This window comes from Molossus molossus, unplaced genomic scaffold, assembly GCF_014108415.1.
Source record: "Molossus molossus isolate mMolMol1 unplaced genomic scaffold, mMolMol1.p scaffold_m16_p_7, whole genome shotgun sequence".
Taxonomy (NCBI): Eukaryota; Metazoa; Chordata; class Mammalia; order Chiroptera; family Molossidae; genus Molossus; species Molossus molossus.
The window spans coordinates 17749292-17774481 of record NW_023425401.1 but is presented as its reverse complement, the minus strand read 5'-3'; the positions used below and the strand labels follow the sequence as shown (position 1 = coordinate 17774481).

Below are 25190 nucleotides of genomic sequence, written 5' to 3'. Positions count from 1 at the left end.
CCCGTTCATCCTGCCTGCCCACTCATCCTGCCCGCTCATCCTGCCTGCCCACTCATCCTGCCCGTTCATCCTGCCTGCCCGCTCATCCTGCCCGTTCATCCTGCCTGCCCGCTCCTCCTGCCTGCCCGCTCATCCTGCCTGCCCGCTCATCCTGCCTGCTCGCTCACCCTGCCTGCTTGCTCATCTTGCCTGTCCTTTCATAATCCTCTGAAGCCCGCAGCGTTGGGTGTTTCTGCGATGTGATGATAGCTCTGTAGGGAACAGGTTTTTGACTGAAGGTTTGAGAGCCTCTGGTGATACCACACTCACCTACTACCAACCCTCTCAGGAGATGAGTTTGTAACTGACTGTCCTCTGCAGAGCGAAAAAGGAGAGGGGACAGTATTGGTTTACAATATGCTACTCAAAAATAAAAGACTTTTGGCGGGGGGGCTAATAAGCCTTGAGTTAGGCAGCAATGTGTTGTGTAAATAAGTTTGCTAACACAGTGGTCACGTACGAGAGTATCTTCCAAAGCTTTCTGACCACAGTTAAGAAGAAATATTTCATATCAGACCAAGTTCACACATATGTGTGTACACTCAAAAGTCAGAAATGGAAACAGTGTCACGAAACAACACGTTACTCTTCCTATGGCCACGCCACGTTTTCCCTTCCACTCCCTTCCTCTCCCTTCTAGGGAGAGACCAGTAATTTGGAAAAGGCTGATCCGGCAGCAGGTGTGGCTCAGTGGGTTGGCCATCGTCCCATGGTGTCCCATGGACTGAGAGGTCCCGGTTCGATTCCGGTCAGAGCACATGTCTGGGTTTCTGGCTCGATCCCCACTAGAGGGCGTGCAGGAGGCAACGGATCAATGTTTCTCTCTCTCTCTAAAAAAATCAATAAAAACTCATTTAAAGAAGAAAAGCACTGATCTGACAAATCGATGGACCTAAATAAGAATAGGAATGCGAATAAGAAGAATTACGCGTGATAGTCTTCAGCTGGAATTTTAAATATTTTCTCATTAATCATCACTATCTCCTAGGCAAGAAAACCCCCCAAACCAAAAAAAAGAACGAAACCCTTGATATTTAGCTCTTCCTATACTTTTACAGAGGTTAGCTCAACCGGGCCTCCGAGAGCTTTTAGTCATTTCCGCTCCCAGCGGAGCTGTGGCCTCATCATCACTGGGGGGAAGCGTGATTCAGTGCCGCCCGACCTCGCTTCTCCCGGGCTTCGTCCACCCACAGGTGCACTTCTCTATCTCAGCTCAGAGGAGGTAACAGTCTCCGAATCACTTAAACTCATTAGCTTAATAACACCCCTCCCTTCATCTACCCCCGGGGTTGTTTGAGGGCCAGCTGGGATAACACTTGAAATTGTTTGGTAAACTAAGGGACTCTTGACACACACGAAGACCATGAGGCTGTTAGATTCTGGATTGTAAGCCTTACCTTCTTTGTAAACAATTCCTTCCAGATTTCTCAGTTGAACGCACTGATTGCACTTCTGCTGGGCGATCTCCTGCCTGGAGACAGACAGAAGATTATGACGATCTGCACCATAGACGTCCACGCCAGAGATGTGGTGGCGAAGCTTATTTCTCAGAAGGCAAGTTGTTCGGAGGGACTTCATGGAGTTTATGGTGTTTCCTGAAAGTGGTGTTTATTGTCAGGAGTACTTCTAAGAAAATCGCTTGTTGCTTTTCTTTTTAGGTTTGTGTGTTTTAATTAGTCCTCAAAGGTTAGTTGTACTTACGTTGGGTGAGTTTGATTTGAGTTAGCAAATATATTCTCGGGAGAGTTATCCCAAATGATATCCCCAAAGGGTTTTGTCAAGTCAGGAGCCTCTGATCCAGATCATCCAAAAAATTAACCCAGGATGAGAGAAGCCTGAGACGTCACCATGTTCATCTCTGTCTCCCGCCTCCTCTGTACCCACTCACCTTGGTCCACCGGCCGGTGATTATCCCCTCTGTGCCTTGTCCAGCTGGTAGTTGGACCATCTGTGTCATTTCAACCATCTCTGTGTGCCTTTGATTATTTTCCTTTCGAAGGAAGAGAAATGTTGGTCACCCCTTGCCTTTTCCTTTCAAGACTAAGTGACTTCCTTTAAATAAGTTATTTTCTAATCCTTTCGGTGCCTTACTAACCTCTTTATCCCTTGAAAAAGTCTGTGTGTCTCTTAGAGATTGGTACTTTTTAGTGTGAAAGAATCCCCCCCCCCTTTCCAAAATAGGTGCCTACTTGTAAAAGCCAGGTATGATTGTCCACTGAACAGAATTGATATATCCTGCCTTTCACCTACTTCCTCCAAATCCCTTTGGTTTTGCTGTTTTGGGTGGTGGTGGTTCTAAAACCAGACAATCTGAATGCATGTATATATTGTGAAATGCTTTCTGTTGAAGTTATTTAAATCAAAATGAATTTTAATTCTCTCCACAAAGTGCAAGCCAGTGCTTCTTTGTGGAATCCATACATTTAAAAATAGTTCTTGATCCAGGTTAAGGACCATTAGTGAATAATGTTCTTTAACTGCTAATTCAAAAACTGATCCTTGCAAAATGCCACTTACTGTGTATTCTCATTTTGATAATGAACCATTGATAACTACACTTTGAATATGACCTCACACCTCTTACATATTTTATTATGTGTTGTCAGTATGATTTGCCTGCAATAGCATAAATTATGATTTAAAATATGTCCTTTATTTTATACTAAAAGAGATACTGACTGTCTCATTTCTGATAATCTAATACACATTAATAGGCAATGTTGAGACTTCTGTAGACATCAGACAAATTAGTAGACAATAATTTTGGTAACATCAATGGATTCCTCAGAAATCCTAAGGTCACATGTATTTTGAAAGAGACTGGAATTATATTTTCAACTGGAAGAAGAATGGATAAGATTGAGTAAGAGAGTAAGGAATAGCAATGGAAAAAGATGCTGTTATTTGATTTAACAAAAAATGAAGTGGGAACCTCTGTACTGAAAGAAGACTGGTTTTAGAATGGACTGTTGAGAGTATAGTTTACTTCCAGCTTTCAGAAATTATGGAGGATGTGTCGTTTTAATAGAGGTTATATTTTTCCATCTGATTTTAGTGCTATGAATCTAAGGTTACAAAAGCGATCGAATGTCCTGGGGTGATTCATGCGAAGAGGAAAAGCATTGCTTGAACAAATGGATGCCGTTTACAGTAAAAGCCTTCTCAACATGATGACTTTAATTACACACATATTTCTTATTAAGTATTCAGCCATCTAGATGCAGTTACAATTTGCTGTAGCATGCAAGAGATTTCCCTTTTGTGAGATTTTTAGAAATAAAACGGAATCAATAAAGTTGATTAGGTTAATAGATTGAGATTGTTGCCTCACAACTGTGTCTTATGTGTAATGATCATGTGATGCTTTTAGGTTGTCAGTCCCCAAGCTTTTGCTTGGCTGTCTCAACTTCGTCACCACTGGGAGGACTCCCAGAAACACTGTTTTGTTCATATTTGTGATGCCCAGTTCCAGTACTTCTATGAATATTTAGGAAACAGTCCTCGACTCGTGATCACTCCTCTAACTGACAGGTAACAATAAGTTTGAGATATTTGGGAAAAGCCAAGCCAAAAAAAAATCCCCTAGCCTGGGTCAAAATGCATGAGATTGAAAAGAAAGGGATGAGAGGAAATGATGAACAAATCGGGAAACAACATGAAAGCTGAGTGTAAATGAGTGAGTTAAGTCACATAGTGAATGCTGACTTTAGTTAGAAACACATTAAAGAGAACCAAAGAGATCAGCTGAATGACAGACACTACACGATAGATAACAAATCATGAAGTTACAAGCTGATTAATGTGGTTCAAGACAGTGTCTCTGATCACTAAGTCCATTCTCTCTGCTAACATCCTGGTATCAGGATGTATAACTCCCAGCCCACACACACACTGCATCCCCTTATCGGAAATGTAAAAGTAGCAGTTGCCTGTGTTCAAATTCATTTTTGAAGGGTGACATACAGTGAAAGGAAGAAGAGAGAGAGAACATAGACCCGGGAAATGATCTAGCAGATACTGTGCTAGGTACTTATTCCAGTGTTCAGGCAGGATTTCTCTTCAGGAGGCTACTTTCCAGTTGTGTGTGGCATGTGGAGTGAAGGGGAACGACAGACAAACAAAATTCATTTTAGGTGGTAGTATATGCTGTGACAAAAATAAAACAGGTTGGCTCTGGCTGGTTTGGCTCAGTGGTTAGAGTGTCGGCCTGCGGTCCAGAGAGACCTGGGTTCAGTTCTGGCAAAGGGCACGTATCGCGGTTGCAGTTTGTCCCGGCCTTGGTTGGGTCGTGCAGGTGGCAGCCATTCGATGTGTCCCTTTCACGTCGATCTCTCTCTCTCTCTCTCTCTCTCTCTCTCTCTCTCTTCCTCTCACTCTATCTGAACAAAAAATTAAAAAATGTCCTCAGGTAAGGATAAAAAAATAAAACAGGTTGATGTGGTAGACAGTATCCTGCAGGGATAGTCTACTATTGTAGGTTGAGTCAGAGGAAATTTGAGCTGAGACCTAAATGCTAACAAGGAGTCAGCTCTGCAGACATCCTGGGGGCAGAAAGTTACAGGAAAGATAAGTACAGAGTTTCTAAGGTGGGAAGGAGCTTGGCCAGTTCGAGGGATACGACAGAGAGCCAGTGTGGCTCAAGTGTGTCGAGGGGAGACGGGGTTACTATTATTAAAGTCCATTGCCTTTGACTCCAAGTAAATCTGTACACACGGTTAAAACACTGTAGAGACAAGGATACGTCCTACTGACATGAAGGCCTTTGTTAGTATCCCCACCTCCGCTGAATTACTTGGTGGGAGAAAGCACATTTAATCCTTGGTATCCAGGGAAGAGAAATCATGCCTCAGGATCATAGGAGTGTTCCCAGTTATTCAGTATTACCATGCCTTGCACCTTATTTGGGAAGAAAATGTATGTAGACAGTTTCCAGTAGAAGTCGATAAAGTTGGGGTGTGATGGTGGTCCTGGGAGGTTGGTGAATTCTCTCTCCAGCTTTGTGATTGTTCTTCACATAGTAATCTGCTCATGATTTCATCACTGATAAATTGTACGGCTTCTGTGATTCTGTGTCTCTAATTCAGTTGTCTTTAACTTGTCTCTAACTAAAAGTCAGTATTCGGCATCTTAATTAAATAATTAATGTATATACTGCTTTCAGTGCAAGAGAAGAAAATTTGTAGCTTGACAAAGTTGCTTGAGACTAGTAAAAACTGCAGATACCAAGTGTCTACTGTATATGTGTGCTGTTGAAAATAGAGAAAGGGGGGAGGGAGACACAGGGTGCAGGAGAAAGGGGAAGAGGCTTTTTAAAGTTTAACAATATGTGAGGACTAATAGTGTATTCATTTTTTAATTAAAATCACTATGGTTTATTTGGAAGATGAAAGATGAATGTTCCTTTTGATAGTGTTAATAGTGCTCATGATGTTCGCATTGTGTGGTGTGTACATTTCTTTTCCATCCCATTCTGTGGATTATTTACGAATTGTTGACATGAGCACAATGATGCCTTTCAAACACTTTCATCACGTCTCATTGGATGCTGACCTTCCCTCTGTGTGGTAGGCAGGGCAGATAGGCACCTCCTTCTCACATATGTGGGCAAGTTCAGTGACTTGGATTGTCAACCAGCTTGTCACTGAGATACCTGAGTTGGGACACAGGCGGGTTAGCTAAGGAGGTGCAGGCTCAGCTGCTGTTACAGAGGCACCCAAAATATAATGGCTTCAATATGACAGAAGCCAATGTCTTATTTGTGTGGCACTCCAGAAGGGAGTGGCGCCACCAGTACCTGGCAGGTGGCGGACATGCTAAACATGTCTTCCACAGGTGTTTCAGCCAGAGGAAGAGGGGAAAACATCTCAAAGGAGGTGTTTTCCTAGGATTTGCACACATCATTTCAGCACATAGCACATTGGTTGGAGCCTGGTCACTCCTAGATGGATGGGCAGTAGGAAATGTGGTCTGTAGCACATAGGTGGCCACAGGACCAGTCAAAACTTGGAACCCCAGGAAAAGACTAATAGCAGATAGTCTCCACTACAAAAAGTGCTGTAATTCCTGGTCCAGGGGCTCTCCACTCCATAGTCATTGTAAAGTGTTCTTAAACATGGGATGGCCATCAAATATAGAAAAACTTTCCATTTTTATAAGTAATTGTTTCTGTTTGCATAGTATTTTGAATCTTTTAAGACAGTTACCTTTGGCTTTTTAAATATCTTCCTACAATAAACCTCATTTTATGGAGGAGAAAACGGAGGCAGGTTGATGTAAAGAAAACGTACTTAAGATTGTCTGCTTATTGGCAAAGTAGATACTAGTCCCTGGTCTTCTGACCTCCCTGTATATGCCTTTCCACTGGATCTGCTGTCTGTACTAAGACAAAAATAACTTCTAAATCAGTAGAAACCCCATGCAGGGCACTTGCTATTTGTTGGCTTTTCTTTCTTTTGCAAATATTATATTATCTCTCTGCATAATTTTTCTCAGTCTAAGAATTGCTGAGTCTTTCTTGCAAAAAAAAAAAAAATAGTATTATAATCTAAGTGCTTGTAGCAACATATTAAAAATAAATTCCTACAATACATTTTAATATAATAAGTTGCGTGTGTCTTTGTATATTTACTTTATACTTTGAAATAGGTATATATTATTTGCAGACTATGTATTTATATATATTTACATATCTCATTTCAATGTATTCATGAAGTAGTAGTTTAATGAAGTCAATGTATAATTCATTCATCGTCCAAGATTTCTGTATTTGTTTTATAAACAATTGTTTGAGATGTTGTCTGCCATATTAATGGTATCTTTATCTAGAAATATCAGAAATTCTGTGGCATTGCAAATCAAGTGTTATTTGTATTCAAATACACAGCTCTTAGGAAATGAGACAAATAAACAGATAAAGCAATACATTTTTCTCTATTGTTAAACAACCAACCTCAGAATAAATTGAATATGAAATGTTATTCTGACTCTCATTACAGCCACGAGCAAATCGAAAGTATGTCAATATTTTGTGCTACTCCCACATTCTAGATGTTGGCTTCTTACACTTTAAAACAATTTGGATTGCCCTTAGTGTTTTCTAGAAATCTCCTATTAGACTGTAATATGTGTTTTCTATTGCTTAAAGGTGTTACATTACTCTAACTCAGTCACTTCGCCTGACCATGGGTGGGGCTCCAGCTGGCCCCGCGGGTACCGGGAAAACCGAAACCACCAAAGACCTTGGACGTGCTCTCGGCATGATGGTTTATGTGTTCAACTGCTCAGAGCAGATGGACTACAAAGTAAGTTAGTTATGCGATGATGTGTTCTAACATCGTTGTTCCCGACTTGAAATGATTTGAAATAATAGCTTCAGTCTCCCCTCCGTTAAATTGGTCACGCCTCACCCCATCATTCAGTCCATAGGGAGCATCTACAAGGGATTGGTGCAGACAGGAGCCTGGGGCTGCTTTGATGAGTTCAATCGGATTTCTGTGGAAGTTCTGTCCGTGGTGGCTGTACAAGTGAAAACGATACACGATGCCATCAGAGAGAGGAAGAAGAGGTGAGTGGCATGTGGCTTTTTTCCCTATTGTTACAACTAGAAAGAAATAACGCAGTCAACTGTACCTTCTCTGCTGCCTCTCCCTGCCGCGTGAAATGGACAAAAGAAGAGAGACTGGCTAATTTTGAACAGCTATTTAGAATTGCCTCCCACATTTTAATTAGTGGGTTTTAAGCATTACATACAGCAAAGATATATTAGGTTATTTTAATCACTTAAAAGGCACCCTCTAGAATGCTAAATCTGCTCATCAGTTCTCAATCCTGATCTTATGTGAACTCCGGCGGCATCTGACTCAGTTGGTGTCTCCCTTCTGGGGACACATGTTCTTCACCTGGGATCCAGGACACCACACCGTCCCAGTTTTCTCCCACCCCTGGGGCTGTTACTTCTCATCTATAAAGTAGGGGAAAGTGTAGCACCCTACCTGATAGATTACTGTGATGGTTAAAGGCAAATCACTCAGACAGATGCTTGTCGCATAGTAAGCACGGGATCGGTGTTAGCTACTTTTTAATAGTTTCCTGACCTATTAATTTGGGATGCCACACGCCTCAATCCTTAGATTTCTCTTTCTCTATCTATACTTCTTCCCTTGGTGATTCCATCCAGTCACATGGCCTTCAGTACCATCTGCGTGCTGCTGGCTACCAGATGCCCAGACCTCTTTCCTCCGATATCTAGCTTGACATAGGCAACGCCTGTTGGGGCATCTCAAGACTCCACTTGGTGTCTCATAATCCTCTCGTCTTCAGTAGGTTCAAAGTCGAAATCCTGGTCTTTCCACCCATACCTGCTTTGTTAGTTGCCTCATCCCAGTAAAGTAGATCCTCACTTTCTCCCAGTTCCTTGGGCCAAAACATTTCCAAATATATCCAGAACCTAACCACTTCTCAACACGATGCCACACCCCAAAAGATAAAAGATGTCAGGGTTTGATGGCTTACTGGGAGAAATAACTGTTATAGTCCACAGTTGTGGTTTTCACTGTAACATTTTTGGTATACAGTTCATTACGTAAGTCTCATTTATCTGGCCTGCCCGTTCAGCCCCCATTTATTAGAGTATTTTGCTCAGCTAGGAACATTTCAGTCTCTCCATCAGGAAAAGACTACCTAGCCCCTTGAAACTGAACCTACTGTAGGAGTTTCCAGTTATTATCATTATTTACAGCTGCATATTTCTACCCTCCAGAACACCCCCCCCCCTGTCCTTCTGCCACATGGCTCTGGGATACCAGCCAGGCTCCTGTGCCCAGAGCGCTGTTGCCTCACCTGCTGTACCCCTAATGCCATGTTAGGGAAGCTGGTTCATTCTTCTCCCATCCCCAGGCATACATGACTGAGCTCTTCATCAAAGTCTTATTATTTGATGTAACCCAGATGTCATTTGAAGCCATCTTTTCTTGGGAAATTTATATAACTGACCCACCCCTGCAAGGATTTCTGAAAACTCCCCACCATACCACTTAATAGTTTCCTGTGTCTTCGTGTCTGCTCATGTGCGAGTTGTACCTGCCCATCTTCGCACTGGCGCAGATGGCTGGGTTCCTTTGTGGTTCGTGGTTGTATTAAATTCTGTTTACACTTGAGGATTTAAGTGTTGGGACTATGCCTTCACCACAAAGTCTTCAGCATCTTGCTGGCTCTGCTGTCTCAGGACTTGAGGTTATTCCTGCTCTGATGGTGAGCGGCCGGTTGCCTGCTACCCTGGCTACCTTTCTCCCTACCAGCAGCTCCCCCTGGACTGTCTGCCTGATAGTCTAGAAATAAAGGTATCATCCTTTTTACCTGGACTATCCCAAATCCATCTTCTCCTCTTTATCTGGTCCCTAGGAAGCTCATCGTCCTAAAAATTGTGGCTCTTTTCCCTCCTCTTTCTGCGATGTAGGTCCAGCTCCTTAGCTACTCCAGTCCTCCCCTTCCTCAAGAAAAAGCCTTCTAGCCTCTGCTTTGTCTCATTCACATCACGGGACAGTTTCCTTCTGCTTATCCTTCAGTCGGATGATCCAGCCCTTTACCATTCCGTGGCCCTGGTCACCCGCCAGCCTCACTGGGTCTTCACGAATCTTGCTGAAAATCGTTTCACTGCGTCTCCAGTGCCTTCAATGATGATAATAGCAATAGTCAGAGCTAACATCTGTTGAGTATTTACCATGTTCTAGTCGTTGTACTCTTAGCCATTTGTATACATAATCTCTTTTAATCCTCATATAATCCAATAAGGTGGGTGATGTTATCCCTTTTTTAAATTAGATGAGGGAATTGGAACATGCCTAAAGTGATGTAGCTGGTCTCTGAATGCTCCCAGCCTGCTTGTCAATGGATATTTGTTAAATAATAGGAGGGAGGGAGGGAGAGAGAAAGAGGAGGAGAGAAGGAGAGAGGGGGACAAGCAAATAGACAAAGTAAAAACTGAGCAAGAAGTCCCTTTCTTCTCGGCACAGGCATCTTCTGTCTCTGCGTGTCTCCTTCAAAGAATTACAGCTCACATTTGAAGGCAAAAACGGCATCCCCTTTTATTAACTGCTAAAGTAATCAAGTCCTCATTTTCACGTTCCAGCATTGTGTGGCTGTGCTAAACTATAAAAGAATACTTCTTATACTTGTCATTCCTGTGGGGGAATGGAGTGAATTTTTAATAAACATGCTTCAGAGCGTATTCAAAATATGTATGCTTATGAATTTTAAAGAAAATTGCACAGAATAAACAGCCTCCTAATCATGTTTGCATTTGTCGGTGGTTTGCGTTTGTCAGTGTGCATTCATAGTCAGTGAGCACATTTAATTTCATCAACGTTCTTCTTACGGTAGATTTGTGTTTCTTGGGGAAGCTGTCACACTGAAGGCATCGGTTGGAATATTTATTACTATGAACCCGGGATACGCTGGTCGAACCGAACTACCGGAAAATCTCAAAGCTCTCTTCAGGCAAGTGTTCTGCTTGGCGGGTTAGCCTCTGGAGCTCTCATGCCACCTAACGTTGCTGGTTTGCACTGTGAAGTGATTCGTTTCGACTTGAGAATTTGTGGAGAGCCCCTTAGTCTTTCTTAGGGACCACTCTTTATGGAGAGAACTTTCACCATGATAAATGGACTCTCTTGAAATATGAAACCAGACTCAAAATCATTACTTAAGTCATGCGGTACACTTGAACATTTAATACTAGCTCTTTTGTAATGATATTTTTATTACAAACATAATTTTCACAAATGATAGAATATTGGGAAAATACAGAAAAGAATAAAGAAAAAAAAAACCCACAGCTTTACTACCCAGAAATAATGATTGCTACATTTTTTTTTCTAGTCTCATTTATAATTCGTATTTTATGGAGTTAAGATAGTAGGTTAGGCATGATTTTTATTTAGTTCTATTTACTACTTTGACACAAGGAGTTTATCGTAGTATTGAATACCCTTTGGAAAGGTCCAAAAGAGTCTCTCTCCTGGCTTGTTCATACTTTTCTTAACCATTCCCAATTGACGAGTAGGATTCCTGTTTTTCTTTTCAGTTTTTTATGATCCTCACATAGCAGGCTGTAAACCTCTCTTCACATTAAGAGTTATCTTTATTTCTGATGATCACCCAGAATAGAGTCCAACATGTAGAACTACTTGGTGAAGCGAAATAGAGACAGACTCATAGACAGAGAGCAGGCAGACAGCTCTGGTGGGGGCGAGGGCAGTGTTGGGGTGGGGACAGCAAAAAAGAAAAAACAGACAGAACTCATGGACATGGACCACAGTGTGGTGGTGTTGGGGGGAGAAGGAGGCTGGGCAGAGGTAGAAGAGGGCATAAAGGGGGAAAATGGTGTTGGAAAGATAAAATAATAATAATTTTAAGAGAATCCACTAGAATTACTTGGTGAATGATGAAAATACCTATTGCTGACCTCCTCTCCAAAAATACTCAACCAATATGCGCACTTCCTACCGTCCGTCAGAGGGCCTGTGCCATTGCATTTGAAGTAGTTATGCTGAACTCATATGCTAAATCAGCTTCGTTCAGGTATGATTTCATACAACAAAATGCACCCATTTAAGTGTATAGTTGGTGAAAATTCTACCACAGTCAAGAAATGGAATGTTTCCACACCCCTGAAGTTCTCCTGAGTTCTTTAAGTTACTTCTACCACTGATGCGCTTTCTGTGACGTCAGGTTCAATTGGGGTTTCCTCGAGCTCGTGTACATGAAACCATACTGCGCACATTCCTCTGTGTGATCTTCTTTCCTTCAGCATTGTGGTCTGGGGATTCTTCCAAGTCAGAGGGTAGCAGTAGTTTGTGCCTTTGTGTTGCGGATTGGTATTCTCTTGTGTGCACATACAACAATGTGCTTACCCATCACCAGTAGATTGACATTTGGGTTGTTTCCAGTGTGGGGCTATTATGAATAAGGCTGCTCTGAACTTTTATGAACAATCTTTGTATAAACATGTTTTCTTTGGGGTCAAGATCTGTGAATTGAATTGCTAAGTCACACGGCAAATGTATGTCTGACTTCATTCGGATTTGCCAGTCTGGTGTCAGATGGTTGTATCCTTTTGCACTTGCTCTACATTCTTGTCAGAACTTGGTATTGTCAGTCTTTTTGGTTTTAGCCAGTCTAATAGCTGTGCCGTGGTTTGCCATTGTGGGCTTCGTTTGCTTTTCTACGAAGACTAATGATGTTGAACATCTTTTCATGTGACTTACTGGCCATTCTTACATCATCTTTTGTGAAGTGCTGTGTTCTGTGTACAATTTCTTTATTAAATATATGTATTGCAAATGTCTTTCTGTCGATTTGGTGTTGCATTTTTATGTTCTTTTTTTTCTTTTTTTTATCTTCACCCGAGGACAGTTTTCCATTTTTTGGTTCAGGTAGAGTGGGAGGGAAAGAGAGGAATAGAGAGAGAGAGAAACATCGATGTGAAAGGGACACATGGAGTGGCTGCCACCCACACGACCAACCAGGGCCAGGGACAAACTGCCACCGAGGTACATGCCCTTAGCGGGAACCAAACCCAGGTCTCTCTGGACGGCAGGCCGACGCTCTAACCGCTGAGCCAAACTGGCCAGGGCCATTTTTATGTTCTTAATGGTGTTCATCAAAGATAGATATTTTAAATTCAATGAAATATAATTCATAATTTTGTTGTATGTGTTTTTCTATCATAGTTAAGAATGTTTGATTAGCCCCAGGTTGCAAAAACTTTCAGCTATGAGTCTAGAAGTTTTGTTTTATAATTTTCATATGGGTTTTCTTTTTTCTCTTAATGTGCTGAACTATATTGATTTTTTCAAATGATAAACAATTCAATATTGCATTCCTGGGATAAACTTCACTTGGGATAAACTTCACTTGGTAAGGAGATATTATTTTTATACATATTGATAGATTCAGGATGCTACGATTTTGTTAAAGATGTTAAAATTTAGCCCTGGCCAGTTTTGCTCAGCGGTTAGAGCATCAGCCAGAGGACCAAAGAGTCTGGGGTTTGATTCCCGGTCAAGGGCACGTAATATTCCCTTATTATCTGTAGTGATGTCCTGAAGTCAATGTCTGATATGGGTAATTTTTGTTTTCCCTATTTTTTCCTCGATGAACTAGAGACTTACCAGTTTTATTGTTTAGGACTTCTTCAGTGTTCACAACATGCATCTTTATTCACAGTTTGCCTTGAAAATAATATGCTACTTCAGATATAACGTAAGAACCTCTATAGTGTTTAGTGTGATTTCTTTCTGTTCTTTTAAGCTTAAGATGTGCTTGTTTATTCATCTAGGTATTTCATTTGTTTTCTTCTCATTTGTATAGTATCAATATTAAATGTACTTCATCTGTTAAAGACTTATTTTGGTAGGTAACATGAAATGAGTATTTAAACAAAATTATTTCCCCTAATAATCAATTATTCTAACATGCTTCATTAAATGCTTTTTTTTTTTCACATATGGCAGCTTTCTTAGTAATTTTATGTCTATTTTTATTGGAAAATTGTGTATCTTTTCATTATGTTTACATTTATAACCCGATTCATCTCACACATGTTTTCATTTGAGTCTTAACATTTGAGATTGTTTTGTAAAGTTTTCATAAATTTGGTTTAACTAAGTGTAGCATCATTTATGTTCGGGTGAACGTACTTGTATCAGCAAAGTTTGGAGGACAGTTTGGGTGATGAAAGCGGTACTCACGAATCGAAGGGTGGTCCTTATGCATGAGCCTCGAGAGTGTCATGAGTCCACCACTTACCCACCACGGGCCCAGGGCACGTGCTCGTGCTTCTCAGAACCGTAGTCCGCACCTCTCCGAAACACAGAACAGGAGAGTAGCCACTCACCGAGCTGTGAGGATGAGTGGGAACTGAGTGAGAGAGGGCATGAAAAGCTTTTGGCATCCTGTATGCATGAAGAAAGTGCTCAGGAAATATTAGTTGTCAATATCAATGCAAGTATCAATTAAGCTAATTTGCTAGCTTCCTCTGTCTCTTATTTGCCCTTTATCTTGACTACTTCTGTCCTATGATAAAGAGGAAAAAATGTGGGGAAGATTGTGGAGCCAACTTAGATAGAAGTGTATACTCAACAACATGGATGTATTCAGTAACATGGATGTACTCAATAACGTGGACCCAGAGGGACTCTGGGGAATGCTTAGGATGAAAAATGAGATATGCATGAAGTAGACTGTTTACTATCTGTGCAACAACAGGTGGATAAATATTTGGAATGTATATTTTAAGAAGTCTAAAATAATGAGCTTTACTAATTTATCGTAACTCCTTCTTTGCATTTGGTTTTAGTTAAGTGGAATTTTATCTAGTGTTGCTGTTAAAAGCAGTTGTCTTTGTACAAGAGCCCCTCCAAAAGAAAGGGGATTTGAAAGCTTGTTTTTATAAATGTTCATCTTATCACATTTTAAAACTAATTTGATATTTACTTTTCAGACCCTGTGCCATGGTGGCCCCTGACATTGAGCTGATCTGTGAAATCATGCTCGTGGCTGAGGGTTTCGTGGGCGCGCGCTCGTTAGCCCGCAAGTTCGTCACACTGTACACGCTCTGCGGGGAGCTGCTCTCCAAGCAGGTGAAGGGCTGCTGCTGCTTCTTCTTTTCACATCCCATTAAAACAGCTTTTGAGCCCTGGTCGGTTTGGTTCAGTGGTTAGAGCGTCGGCCTGCGGACCAGTGAGTCATGGGTTCTGTTCCAGTCAAGGGCACAAACCTTGGTTGCAGTTTGTCCCCAGACCTGGTTGGGGTCATGCGGGAGGCAGCCACTTGATGTGTCCCTTTCATGTCAATGTCTATCTCTCTCTCTCTGTCTTTCTCTCTCTCTCTCCCCCTCCCACTCTATCTGAAGAAAAATAGGAAAATGTCCTCAGGTGAGGATAAAATAAATAAATAAAACGGCTTCTGAAATATGGATGCTGGGTAATTTATCTTTCAAATTAGTTAGACTTTTAGAAGTATATTTATATTTTCCATAAAACTTTGAAAACCTATATTTTACAATTCTTAATTTTTTTTCCTGAAATTAAATGAGACATTTTAAGTCTCATGTTTAATTTGTACTTAATACAGTTTTTGTCAGCAGCTATATGATTTTCTTTAAACTTGACCAATGTGATAATTATACGTGGAATTACATGATGCCTCCCCATGCTGGTGAGATGATTATTTCCTAGTGAGAGAAGGCAAGAATGTCCACGGGAGTGTCCACGGGAGGTGAAACTGACTTCCCGAGAACACCTCAAGAAAGGTTCCATTGGAATTTTCTCATTTGTTGGTCATTCTTTATTTAAAAGTAGAGTTTGCTTTTTTTCTTTGAACTTTTGTTCTACAGTTCCCTGGTCTCTGAAATGGGTCAGACATAATTATTTTCTATTCTCTAGTCATCAGCTCCTTGTAGTTTCACTGAAGTTGCTGATATGCCCCAAAATTACACATGTATCAGCATCATTATTTTGAAACTCAGCTTTTTGGCCACCTTTGGCTTCGGTCCTTTGCCCGTTCATTAATTCCCGGTGACATTATTTTGTGCCTGTGCCAGGATGAAAGTATTGGTGAGATTTAGCATCTGAGAAATTCATGTTATCATTTTCATAACTGTTAGTTTACATTCTGGGGGGAAATTATACTAAGTTTAATAATATGGAAAAATGTTTATGACAATGTTATATGAAGAAAAAAACACCCAGCATACCAAACGGTAGATGCAATCTATAATTATACTGTGTGTTTCATATACATATAGCATAACTGGGAAAGATTTGTGTTTTTAACATTTGTTTCGGGATAGTAAGATTGTGAGTATTTTTGATTCTCCTCCTTGTTCTTGTTTGTAAAACTTTTTGTTCAGTGAGCCCATTTTAATTTTATCAGGGGAAAAAGTCAGAAGAAATAAATGTCCTTGGTCTCAGGAAATATGGAGATGATATTTAAATATTCAGTGAGGATCTACTGTAGCCCAGTAATGTGTTTATTTTGACAATAATGAAGGGAGTAAGACCGAAAAAAATGAAACACTCAGATTTATGACTTTGAAGAGCTTACTTGGGAGAGGCAGTTTATATGAAATAAAAATTGGAATATAGTGGAGGTGAGACAATTTTCAAAGCTCCAAGGAAGAAAGGAACCAGTATTTACTGAATAGGTACCATGTGTTATCTTTTTAAATCGTTACAGGAAGTCTATGAATTTGGTATCATTCACTCCATTTTACAGAAGAGGAAATGGAGTCAAGTAATAACCTGTGTAAAGTCCACGGCTTCCCAGTGGTGGGAGCAAGATTAGAGTTTAGTTTTTAGAATCTTCTCCAGGACACCCGTAGCCAAGTACAAGAGGAAGATGTTGGGAGGGAAGGTAGGACAGGCAGGGAGAGATTCCCCCCTCAGGGCAATGTCATGGATGAGACGAAGGGGCAAAGCTGGCCAGGACAGAACTACTCAGTTAGGAGCAGAGTTCACTGATCATTTTCTAAGCTGTAGGGGTGGATTGCAACAGGATCAGTGGATATTTTTGATTTTAAAAAAAAATAGCATAATGACAATGATGAAGATTTTGTTAGCTGTTGTTTGCAATGTTTAAATGTCTAGGAGAGTCACCAAATCTCCTTAAGTCTGCATGCATAATTTCTTCTATAGTCTCTTCACTAATATTGTTACTTCACTGACCTAGCCCCCTCCCCAGTCTCCCTGACCTCCAAAGTCTGCTTCTTCCCCTCTACTTCCCTCTTCAAGCCTCAGTCTAGTTCCACATCAGTGGCTTTCCAATGACTTTGACCATGACCCACAGGAAAAACGGCTTTTTCAGTGGAGGCTCGATATGCACACACGTGTGCACAACTGAAACAGAAACTTCCACTGAACACTTCGTTGTTATTTTCAGTGCACTCTGGTATTCTTTATTCCGTTCTGTTTTGTTTTATAACCGACAAAAATGATGGCCGAGACCCACTCCACTGACTCTGTTCTCCACGAGTGGATTGCAGGGCGTATTTTTATACATGTATATATTGTTTCGCTGGCCACAAAGCATTAACTCATCTTACTCGACAACGACCTCGTCAAGTGGGTAGATCCTTTTCTCTGCCTGTTTACAGATGGTGACACTAGGCTTGGAGAGGTTGCTCCCCACAGGCACAGCTGAGGGACAGTTGAGAGAAGTGTTGTTACTGTGCGGATTGCAGCGGGGAGGCAGGGAGAAGGCCAGCTGTGTATAATCAGTCAGTTCATTCTTTGACCTTCACTGACCACCTGCCCTGTGCGGGGCACCGTGCTAGGACCTGGAAGACAAACGGGAGTAAAAGACCCCCTCTGTTCTCCAGGAGCTCAGAGCCTGTGAGGAGAGTGAGTCTTCCTTGGGGGGAATGGGGAGGGCTCAGAGAGGCACGGGTTTTAACGGGATTTCATTGAATGTGGTTGTGCCTACTGAGTGACACCCCAGGGCAGAGCACTGGGGGGAGTAGGAGGTAGAACATTTAGGGCAGTTGGAGACCTCGCCTGGGGGAGGGGCCAGCAAGGCTGTCTGCGAGACTGCAGAAATGTGCTTGTGGGTGGGGGTGGAAACACGGGCATGGGCGAACTGCGGAGTTAGCAGGGTTGTTGAGAGAAGGGCAGGGGGTGTGGACGGAGCCTCGGCCCGTGCTGCAGCGGAATGCTATGGGAAGAAGAAATTTGCTGACAGAGGCAGAGAATCAGGTGCAAGAAGCAGGAAGAAGCTGAAGGGACATGATTTTCACTGTTTGAAAGAGGAGAAGGAAATATTACTTCCCATCATCAAAGTATATCTTTATCTGAACTCTTTCAGCTTTTACTTCTGGAAGGAGACCCTTACTCCCTCATACACTGTTTTAGAAAATTTGCCTGTGTTTTGATTTTAGGATCATTATGACTGGGGACTCCGGGCTATTAAATCTGTGTTGGTTGTAGCTGGCTCCCTGAAACGAGGAGACAAAAACAGACCCGAAGACCAGGTAATGCAGTACTAATGCGACTTCGTTGAGTGAGTAGTGACACGCCTTCACACAATGAAAGTGTGTACCTGGACCGGGGGGGGGCATGTGTAGCATGCCCTTTAAAAAACGTAGCATCTATTTTTAAGGTAGGATATCTTGAGGACTGACATTTCTGATGTTATAAAAGATCGCAAGTATTTTTTTTTTTTTAGTAAAAGGAGATGGGCGTAGGAAAGAAAATGTTATTTTATAAGTGCTTTTGAAATGTCAGCTACAAACAATATTTTGGCAGTCATAATCAAATAATTCAGTAATCACTGTTTGATTTCCTCTGAGGAACGTGTAGAAAATCTGATTAATCCTGGGATATTAATCCTGAAGAAGTCAGTGAAGACATAATCTAATGAAAGAAGTGAGCCGTTTCATAGGGTACGAGATGGACATGAAGAATGGAACAGGATTGATCACCCGACACCAGTGAAATACTTCGTTGGTTATTCAGAGCTTCTGGGACATTGTCTGTCTTAGGAAGAAACAGTAATAGCCACATACCCACTTTCCTTTAATAATCAGAAGCAAGAGTAATGGATATGCAGCACTAAGTATACATGCGTTATGACTTGAGAAGTTGAAAAAAGTAGATCTATCCTACGAGTATTTTATGTGACAGGATATTTATTATGTGACTTTTCTACATTCTTTTTTGCCCTCTCTCTCCTGCCCAGTCACGATCCATGATGGGGACATTTGTTCTCCTGCTGTGTCACTGTTCTTGTTAAAATGCTCACCTTACCCTGGCTGGTTTGGCTCAGCGGTTAGAGCGTCAGCCTGCGGTCGGGAGAGACCCGGGTTCGGTTCCCACTAAGGGCACGTACCTTGGTTGCAGTTTGTCCCTGGCCCTGGTTGGGTTGTGCAGGTGGCAACCACTCGATGTGTCCCTTTCACGTCGATGTTTCTCTCTCTCTCTCTCTCTCTCTCTCTCTCTCTCCCTCCCTCCTTCCCTCTATATGAACAAAATATCAAAAAATGTCCTCGGGTGAGGATAAAAAAAATAAAAATAAAAATAAAATGCTCACCTCTTTCTGGACGCATCATCCCGCTGTTCAAGTTAACTGCTTTTAAAATCGAAAGCCCTCTTTGGTTTTCAGCCAATATAGGAAAAACTCAAACTGAAAATGGTTGAGTTTATTCTTCTGAGATTCCCAGAGTACTTTGAACAAGATGATCTGCTGGGCCTGGTTCATTTATATCCTGGAGTTTGAGGCATAAGGATTAGAGGGCCCAGACCCTTTCTCAGGATCAGAGCAGGTCATTGGTGGGACAGAACAGAACCTCCTTGATGACTGTAATCTGAGGTTGTCCATGATGTCGGCAGAGACTTCTCATGTTCTGATCTGTGACGTTGCCAGCAGTTAACCTGCAGATGGAATGCCCTCCTAATCGAGAATGGTCTTGATTCTCATGCTTTAGATATAAGAATTAACAACAACATCTTCAGCTGCTTAGGTATTTGTTAGACGTCATATTGTGGGTTTTTTTTTTACAAAGTGTCTTCTATTCTCTTTTTTAGGTACTCATGAGAGCATTAAGGGACTTCAACATGCCTAAAATAGTGACCGACGACATCCCTGTGTTCCTGGGCCTGGTTGGTGACCTGTTTCCAGCCCTGGACGTGCCCCGGAGGAGGGCACCGCTCTTGGAGCAGATGGTCCGGCAGTCCACCCTGGAGCTCCGCCTGCAGCCCGAGGAGAGCTTCATCCTCAAAGTAAAGGGAGCATGTACTTGTCACAGAGCCCTTGGAGTGTGCAGTGACACTAACTGACCTTAGGTGACACTGAGCCAAGACTTCAACATACATATTACACTAACCTTAGTATGATCTTAACATACTTTTTCCCCCTTTATTGATTTTAGAGAGAGAGGAAGGGAGAGAGAGATAGAAACATCGATATGAGAGAGCATCGATTGGCTGTCTCCTGCACGCCCCCCACTGGGGATCGGGCCTATAACCTGGGCATGTGCCCTGACCAGGAATCAAACCAGCGACCTCTTGGTGCATGGGTTGACGCTCAACCACTGAGCCACACTGGCCAGACTGATCTTAACATATACTTGAAAGCACTCTAATATGGCAGTCTTTACTAACTTAAATATAACTAGTTTGTCATCCCAGTCTCTAAGATGACAGAAATATGACTAAGTCATGGTTTTAAATGTAAGTATACTTTATATTAATTCATGAAACTCCTTAGTTCTTCTTGGTGACGTGCATCAAAAATTAATTTTGCTCTTTTCTCTCCAGTTTAGAGAAAATTGGGAGTAAAATCAGTAGTATGTGGTTTTTTTGTTTTGTTTTGTTTTTTAATCCGCATCCGAGGATATTTTTCCATTTATCTTCAGATAGAGTGGGAAAGAGACAGAGAGAGAGAAACATTGATGTGAGAGAGACACATTGATTGGCTGCCTCCCGCATGACCCCAACCAGGGCTGGGGACGAACTACAACCAAGGTACGTGCCCTTGACTAGAATCAAACCCACGACTCTTTGGTCCGCGGGCCAATGTTCTGACTGTGGAGTGAAACCGGCCATGACAGTAGTACGTATTTTAATGGAGAGAAATGCCTACACGTATGGCATCCTCTGACCCTTAAAGACATGTGCATATGTGTGCTCGTGGGTGTAGTGAACACATGGACGTTAAAGGTCACGCAGAGTGTCTGTCTTAGATGTCTCCGAGGATATAAGGCATCACTCAGAGGGAGACAGCATTGGCCGTGCACTGTTTTGTTCCATATTTCATGAAGTCACTGATTTTGCAAGTGACTGAGTGACTGCCCTCTACCCAGTCCTCTGTTCCTCACCTCTGCCTGTGTCAGAGGCTCACTGAGTGACAACTGTCTTCATTTGCACTCCTGTGTCCCATGTTGGGAGGCCCGGGAGAAGCTGTACTTTGCCCTTGTCCTGCATTTTAAGTTTCCCAGAATACTGGGTGGTGTGAAAGTAGGTTTACAGTGGTTCACATGGAAAAATAATACAATAATTAAGAAAGAAAATAATACAAGCATAAACTCTGTTTTGCACACTCCCAACTGTGAACCTACTTTTGCCCCACCTTGTGTCATGTTGGTAGTGGGGGTTGGCTTGGATTGTAAGGAAAGAGGTGGGCAAAAATGGTAGAGAGAGAGAGAGAGAGAGAGAGAGAGAGTGTGTGTGTGTGTGTGTGTGTGTGTGTGTGATTGTTCGCAACCACACACTCCTGAAGGCCGCTGACTGGCTGCGTTGTCTGCAGGTCGTCCAGCTGGAGGAGCTCCTGGCCGTGCGGCACTCCGTCTTCGTGGTGGGAAACGCGGGCACGGGCAAGAGCGAGGTAGGGTCAACGGCCTGTTAGCTTTCAACCTAGGAAGGAGCATTCATTCATTCACTCATTCATTCATTCATTCACTCATTCATTCATTGCCTATTTTCAGTTCTGTTTAAGAGTTCCCTTCGGTGAAGTCCATCATAATTCTGAATTAGAATCTGATCAGTTGACACTATTTTCCTCTCTACTGGGGACTGGGGGAGAGTGACAAATAGAACGTGACATCGGGCTTTCCACGCGAGCTACGCAGCATCCTACTCATTCATTTAGACGTGTGCCATCCTATTTTATGCATCTTTCAATAATATAATTCTGCCTGAATTATACAGAGTAAAATGCCTGGGTTGTATTCAGTGGGCCCTACCCGTATTTATCAAAACTACTTTGTTATTTACCAAGTCATCCTAGGTTTTCCTTTCTCCTTATATCATTAAAAAAAACCCAATATTTTTCTTTAATAGTCTCTCAGAATATAGAGCTCTAGAGGGCCAGAAAAAAACTTGGGGAATAAAGGGAGCAAAAACCACATTTTTTGAGGTACCTGTTATGCCCATCACGAGGTACCTATTAGGTGCATTAATGTGATTTACTCTGTGCAGTGGTGACATGCCGTGGGTATTATTATCCCCATTTTTAATTCACTGCTTGATTTTGCTTGATCTTACTGACAGTCCTGGTAACATGCCTGTATTTTTGGTTGGCAGACTATGTGCAGAAATGCATGTATTTTAATCCAGGCTGCTTGGGTATAAATATGGTTAGTAGCCAATGACTAAAGATTATCAGAGTGGGCATGAGACTTGAGAGCATGGGTATGTAAAGGGAGGTCCTGTGTAGGAATCTTTCTAGTGAAAAATGTAATAATTAAAATATTAAAGTTGATAACTGAAAGACCTGTAATTATTTTGTTGAGTAAGTTTCAGGTTTCAGGAGGGAAAAATTAAATTCTGTAATTTTCAGTAGATTCACGGTTTCTAAAAATGTCAGTTTATTCCCATGGCATTCAGTTGCTTTCATCTAGTCTTCACGGATTCAGTTCTAATCAGCCTTCACTAAAGCTGATGTAACTAGAGCACCAAAGCTCAGGGCCATGTTATTTAACACCTTATTAGTCCAAAGCATTTGGCAATTGTTTATCAGTACTTCGAACCCCTGTGAGAAGATCAGGGTGATAACTATCTAAAATAAAACCCATGGCTTTTTGGAGAAAGCAAAAATGATATTTGGGTTAAGCTGCCAATTAATTAAACAGACATATATTAAGCACCTATCCTGTGAATTCTTTTTTTTTTTTTTTTTTTGTTCAGGTTGAGTCGGGGGGGAGGAGGGGGGGGAGGAACAGAGAGAGAGAGAGAAACATCGATGTGAAAGGGATACATCGAGTGGCTGCCACCTGCATGACCCAACCAGGGCCGGGGACAAACTGCAACCGAGGTACACGCCCCTAGCAGGAACCGAACCCGGGTCTCTCAGGACCGCAGGCCGACACTCTAACCGCTGAGCCAACCGACCAGGGCTATCCTGTGAATTCTTATACGCAGGGCTGCTTTTCCTCCTGATCTGGATCGGGGTTTCTCAGCCTCAGCACTGTTGACGTTCTGTCGTCAGGCCCGTCCTGTGCATTGCAGGATGTTCAGCAGCATCCCGGCCTCTGACCACTACATGCCCAGTCGCACACCCTCTCCCTTCAAGTCAAGAGAGTCTGCTATTGAGAACTGTTGCCCCAGGTCACTCACTAGATCTCAAAGCACATCTGGACCAGCATCACAGGCATTGCCTGGGACCTTATTAGAAATGCAGCTCATCGGTCCCACCCCAGACCTGCTGAATCAGAAACTTGTGATCGGGTCCAGCTAAATGTGATGCATGCTAAATTTGGGGCACAATCTAAATAATGCAGGCAGAGTGGATTTTAATAGCACGAACAGGAACCCTTACTGGCATCGAGTCCTCCGCTTCGCCCGTGTGGTTAAATATCTCAGATGATGGAGTGACTTTCTCTAGTCTACACTGTTCAGAGAATCAGGTGAGCTGACCCTATGGGATTGCAGGATTAAATTGTTCAAGGTGGCAATGAAAATGTACACATGTACGTTTTTTCCCGTTCTCAACCTTAATACACACAATATCTAGGAGCGTATAATCAATAAGGAAAATCCTTCAAAATATTTTACTTTCCATTTGGTTTACATTAGTCTTAATTTGCTTAGCTTTTTTTCTTGTTCTTCTTCCCTTCAGATTTTGAGAACACTGAACCGAACATATGTTAACATGCAACGAAAACCCATTTGGAATGACTTAAACCCTAAAGCTGTGACAACAGATGAACTCTTTGGTTTCATGCATCACGCTACCCGAGAATGGAAAGATGGCAAGTGGTTTTTCTCCTTCCGAAGTGCTAAATATTTCTCATTTTTATCCAGAAAACCGTTTCTCAGTTCAAGCCAATGTTAGGCGTAGTTGTAGATGTGCTGTTGGTGTGTCGGCATTACTGGAAATACAACGGCTCACAACAGCAATTATAACCTGTAAATTAAAGCTAGTTTTGAATAAGTGGTCGATTTTCATTCAGGTTTGTGCTCAGAGCTGCTGTGTATTTTATCCCACATGAGTTATTTCAGGGCTGGTGTGAACCAGGAAAGAAGTCAGCCTGAATGCCTCAGGGCACGTTTATAAAGTACCTGATGTAAGACACAGACTGAGTTTCAGGCAGGCACTGGGCTAGGCACCAGGGACAACAGTCAATGGGACATGTTTCTTACCTTTAAAGTATTTGAAGACAAGCAGAGTCCTTTATTAAAATCTGTTATTATTACTTCTCATTTCATTAAAGGCACTATCCTTGGTATCATCCTGAGTCCTTTTCCCCTTCCACACCCTACCTTCGACTTTATTGCAAGTCCTATAGGCTTTACATTTTAAATACACACTGTATTCCAGTACTTCTCTGCAGCTACCGCATAGGCCAACTGGTCTCCCTGCAGTTTATTTTCCATAGAGCAGACAGAGGGCGCTCTTCAAGATGTTAGGTCTCTGCTTGCCATTTCCAGTGGGTTCCATCATCCTTAGAATCCAACCTTTATTCACAGCCTCAGTTCTTTTTTGATTGATTTATTGATTTTTGTTACAGATGTTTCTCCTTTCCCCCCCAACTGATTCCCCTCCCCACCCTGTCCCCAGCTTTGTTGTCCATGTCCATTGTTCATGCACACATGCATATAAGTTCTGTGGTTTATCTCTCCCCCACCACCCTCTCTTCTGGGGATTGTCAGTCTGTACCCCACTTCCACGTCTCTGAGACTATCCCATTCCTCAGACTGTTATGTTCATCATATTCCACAAATAAGTGAGATCATATGATACTTGTCTTTCTCTGTTTGGCCTGTTTCGCTTAGGATAATACTTTCCAGGTCCCTCCATGTCATCTCAAAGGACAAGAGATTTTACTTTCATATAGCTGCATAGTACTCCATTGTGTATATGTACCACAGATTTTTTATCCCTTCATCTACTGATGGACATATGGGCTGTTTCCAGATCTTAGCTATTGTAAATAGTGCTGCTATGAACATGGGGGTACATATATTCTTTCTGATTGGTGTTTCAGGCTTCTTAGGGTATATTCCTAGAAGTGGGATCACTGGGTCAAATCAGCCTCAGTTCTTATGTGACTAGATTCTCCTACCTCATCTCTGACCTCATTTCCTACACTCTGCCCTTCACCTGCTGTATGTAATCCATAAACTCTGGCCTCCCTCCTCCCTTCCTTATTGAAGTGTCTGGTC

At 42.1% G+C, this 25190-nt stretch overlaps 1 protein-coding gene across 1 annotated transcript in view; it reads left to right on the top strand.

Annotated features, from left to right (window-relative positions):
- DNAH11 (dynein axonemal heavy chain 11) overlaps positions 1-25190 on the top strand; it is a 293033-nt gene that overhangs the window by 98257 nt on the left and 169586 nt on the right. The window contains 11 exon segments of the mRNA XM_036246718.1: positions 1462-1593; positions 3410-3570; positions 7184-7340; positions 7458-7603; positions 10417-10533; positions 14537-14675; positions 17969-18061; positions 19614-19808; positions 21334-21411; positions 23644-23780; position 24193. Of these exon segments, the coding sequence (XP_036102611.1) occupies positions 1462-1593; positions 3410-3570; positions 7184-7340; positions 7458-7603; positions 10417-10533; positions 14537-14675; positions 17969-18061; positions 19614-19808; positions 21334-21411; positions 23644-23780; position 24193 (1356 nt within the window).